Genomic DNA, 2,187 nt, shown 5'->3' with positions numbered 1-2,187 from the left:
TGTGCACAACAAAAGCAGCAGAATATGTGAACGAGAGCGCCTGTGTGTAGCCAGACTTCTTTTCCCGGCATTTAATCCCTGCAACTCTGTTCCATATAAAACACAGTGTGGAAAGAGTGTTAATGTAGTCCTAAAGCACTGATTAATCCCCTAAAAACGACATTACTACTAAACAACTAAAACTATTTAGATGTTTGTTGAAAACCCCTTCATGGCCTTAAGATGGCCTGCATGAAGCTCCACACGGTTGCCCTGGCTTAGTATAAATATGAAAATTAGGTTAAAAACTTGTGTGTATGTATGGGGTAGGTAGGCAGTCATGCATGTCTCCTTTACACAATGCGCACACACACATGTTAATGACATCACGAGTCATACTTGTGGTTTAACAGGCTTTTATTCGGCTCTTAATAATTCACTGCATTTAGATTCTAAACACACATTTCTCCTGTTTTTATATCGCCATCTGGTGGCCCAACTCTGCAAACACACAACACAGACATATCCAATGGCAGCCAACTGAGGCCCAGAAATTGGCCCCCACGCAGGTCAGTCCAAAGGTCAGAGGTCAGCTTGGCTTCTTCACTTACCAGCGTCCAGCAAACGAACACTTTCCACCTCAGTGCACACATGCGTAATTCTCATGTGCATCTCACGAGTACATAAACACAAATGCAGATTTCTCATGTGTGTCTCACGAGTAGATAAAAACACACACACAGCTCTCAGGAAAAGCATCACACTAAACAGTAGCACTGAGCTCAGTCTACACAGGGCTGCCTGCCTCCTGCTTGCTTGAGCGCCCCCATGTGGACAGAGAATGGATGACACACACAGAGCCACCAATGCAGAGGGGCCGGGGAGAGGCAGGAGCTCCTCTAACTATGAGACAGCTGACCTCACAACTGCCTGTCGGAAAACAGCCCAAAGCAGGGAAGGTGTGGGGTCAACACACACGGTCAGAGAGGGCCGTGCGTATGTATGTGTGTTTGTGTGTGTGTGTGTGTATATAAGTGTGTGTGTATGTGAGTTTTTAGATTGGTCTTCATAACTGTCAGTTTACTGTATCCTTTTGTCACGTGTCCATGAAAAGTGTGTGTGTGTGTGTTAGGATGAGAGAGTCCCTCATGCTCATTTCTTGTTCTTCCTCATCCTCTTGGCAGCCATCGCCCCCTTGTGGGCCCCACGCACCATACCCTTAAACTGGCCCTGAAGTTTGGCCTTCTTCCTGCAGGTTGAACAGACACACAAAAGAGCAGCGGTCAAAACAAAGAAAGAGGGGATATCAAACATACAAACACACACACATAAATTAGAAGTGCACTCAAAACATACAAACACACACACACACACACACACACATACAACCTCAAGCCGACTGGTCAAACCTGACCATATTATTGTTTTGTTTGTACGTACAAGTGGGTGGGTGTCTGTTTATCTGAGATGTGAAGGTGTGTGGGCTTGTATACATGTGTGTTCATTGGGTGTGTGTGTTTGAGTTGAGTTGTGCTTTCTTCAGTAGGATGTAGGCGTAGGTGTGTGTGTGTGTGTGTGCGTGTGCGTGTGTGTGTGTACCTGCGGTTCAGCTGATCTTTCTTCAGTGGGATGTAGGCGTAGGGGTCAACTTTCCCCTTCTTCTTAACGTCCCCTTTCCCCTTCTGAAGACAAAAGCATGTTTATTACACACACACACACACAAAGACAGACTACATACCCCACCAATTTCTCTCTCACACACACATACTAATTATATAAAGTACATATACTTGACACACAAACTATACAAAGAGCACACACACACACACACACACACACACACACACAGCTTGCCTTTGCTCTGTACTCTGCTCCAGACTGCGGTCTGCCCCCTAGTGGCCGGTGGATGCCTGCACCTCCCGCTACACAGAGACAAAGGGTCACATGATCAAAACAGCAGGTCACATGATCAAAACAGCAGGTCACATGATCAAAACAGCAGGTCACATGATCAAAGATGATGTGGGCATGTGAAGTTATCCACACACAAAACCAGGACCTCCTGCATACAAGGGTGAACACACACACACTAACCTTTATATTTGGTCTGTGACTCCATCTCCATGTCATCATCAAGGTCATCATCTGTTTTCCTCTTCTGGCTCTTCTTCTGATTTGCACACACACACACACACACACACACACACA

At 45.8% G+C, this 2,187-nt stretch overlaps 1 protein-coding gene across 2 annotated transcripts in view; it reads right to left on the bottom strand.

Annotated features, from left to right (window-relative positions):
* Positions 1 to 378: 378 nt before the first annotated feature.
* rrp12 (ribosomal RNA processing 12 homolog) overlaps positions 379 to 2,187 on the bottom strand; it is a 15,582-nt gene continuing 13,773 nt past the window's right edge. The window contains exons 31-34 of one of the 2 annotated variants that reach the window (XM_012832259.3): positions 2,074 to 2,149; positions 1,834 to 1,901; positions 1,579 to 1,661; positions 379 to 1,228 (exon numbers count right to left, since the gene is read on the bottom strand). In XM_012832259.3, the coding sequence (XP_012687713.2) occupies positions 1,132 to 1,228; positions 1,579 to 1,661; positions 1,834 to 1,901; positions 2,074 to 2,149 (324 nt within the window). In that variant the 3' untranslated portion in view covers positions 379 to 1,131. The remainder of the gene's footprint in view (positions 1,229 to 1,578; positions 1,662 to 1,833; positions 1,902 to 2,073; positions 2,150 to 2,187) is intronic. The other variant, XM_031578980.2, reaches the window with a different exon arrangement.

The sequence above is a fragment of the Clupea harengus genome, chromosome 13 (genome assembly GCF_900700415.2).
Source record: "Clupea harengus chromosome 13, Ch_v2.0.2, whole genome shotgun sequence".
NCBI classification, from domain to species: Eukaryota; Metazoa; Chordata; class Actinopteri; order Clupeiformes; family Clupeidae; genus Clupea; species Clupea harengus.
The sequence above is the reverse complement of the archived record's forward strand: the minus strand, read 5'-3'. Positions and strand labels throughout refer to the sequence as shown.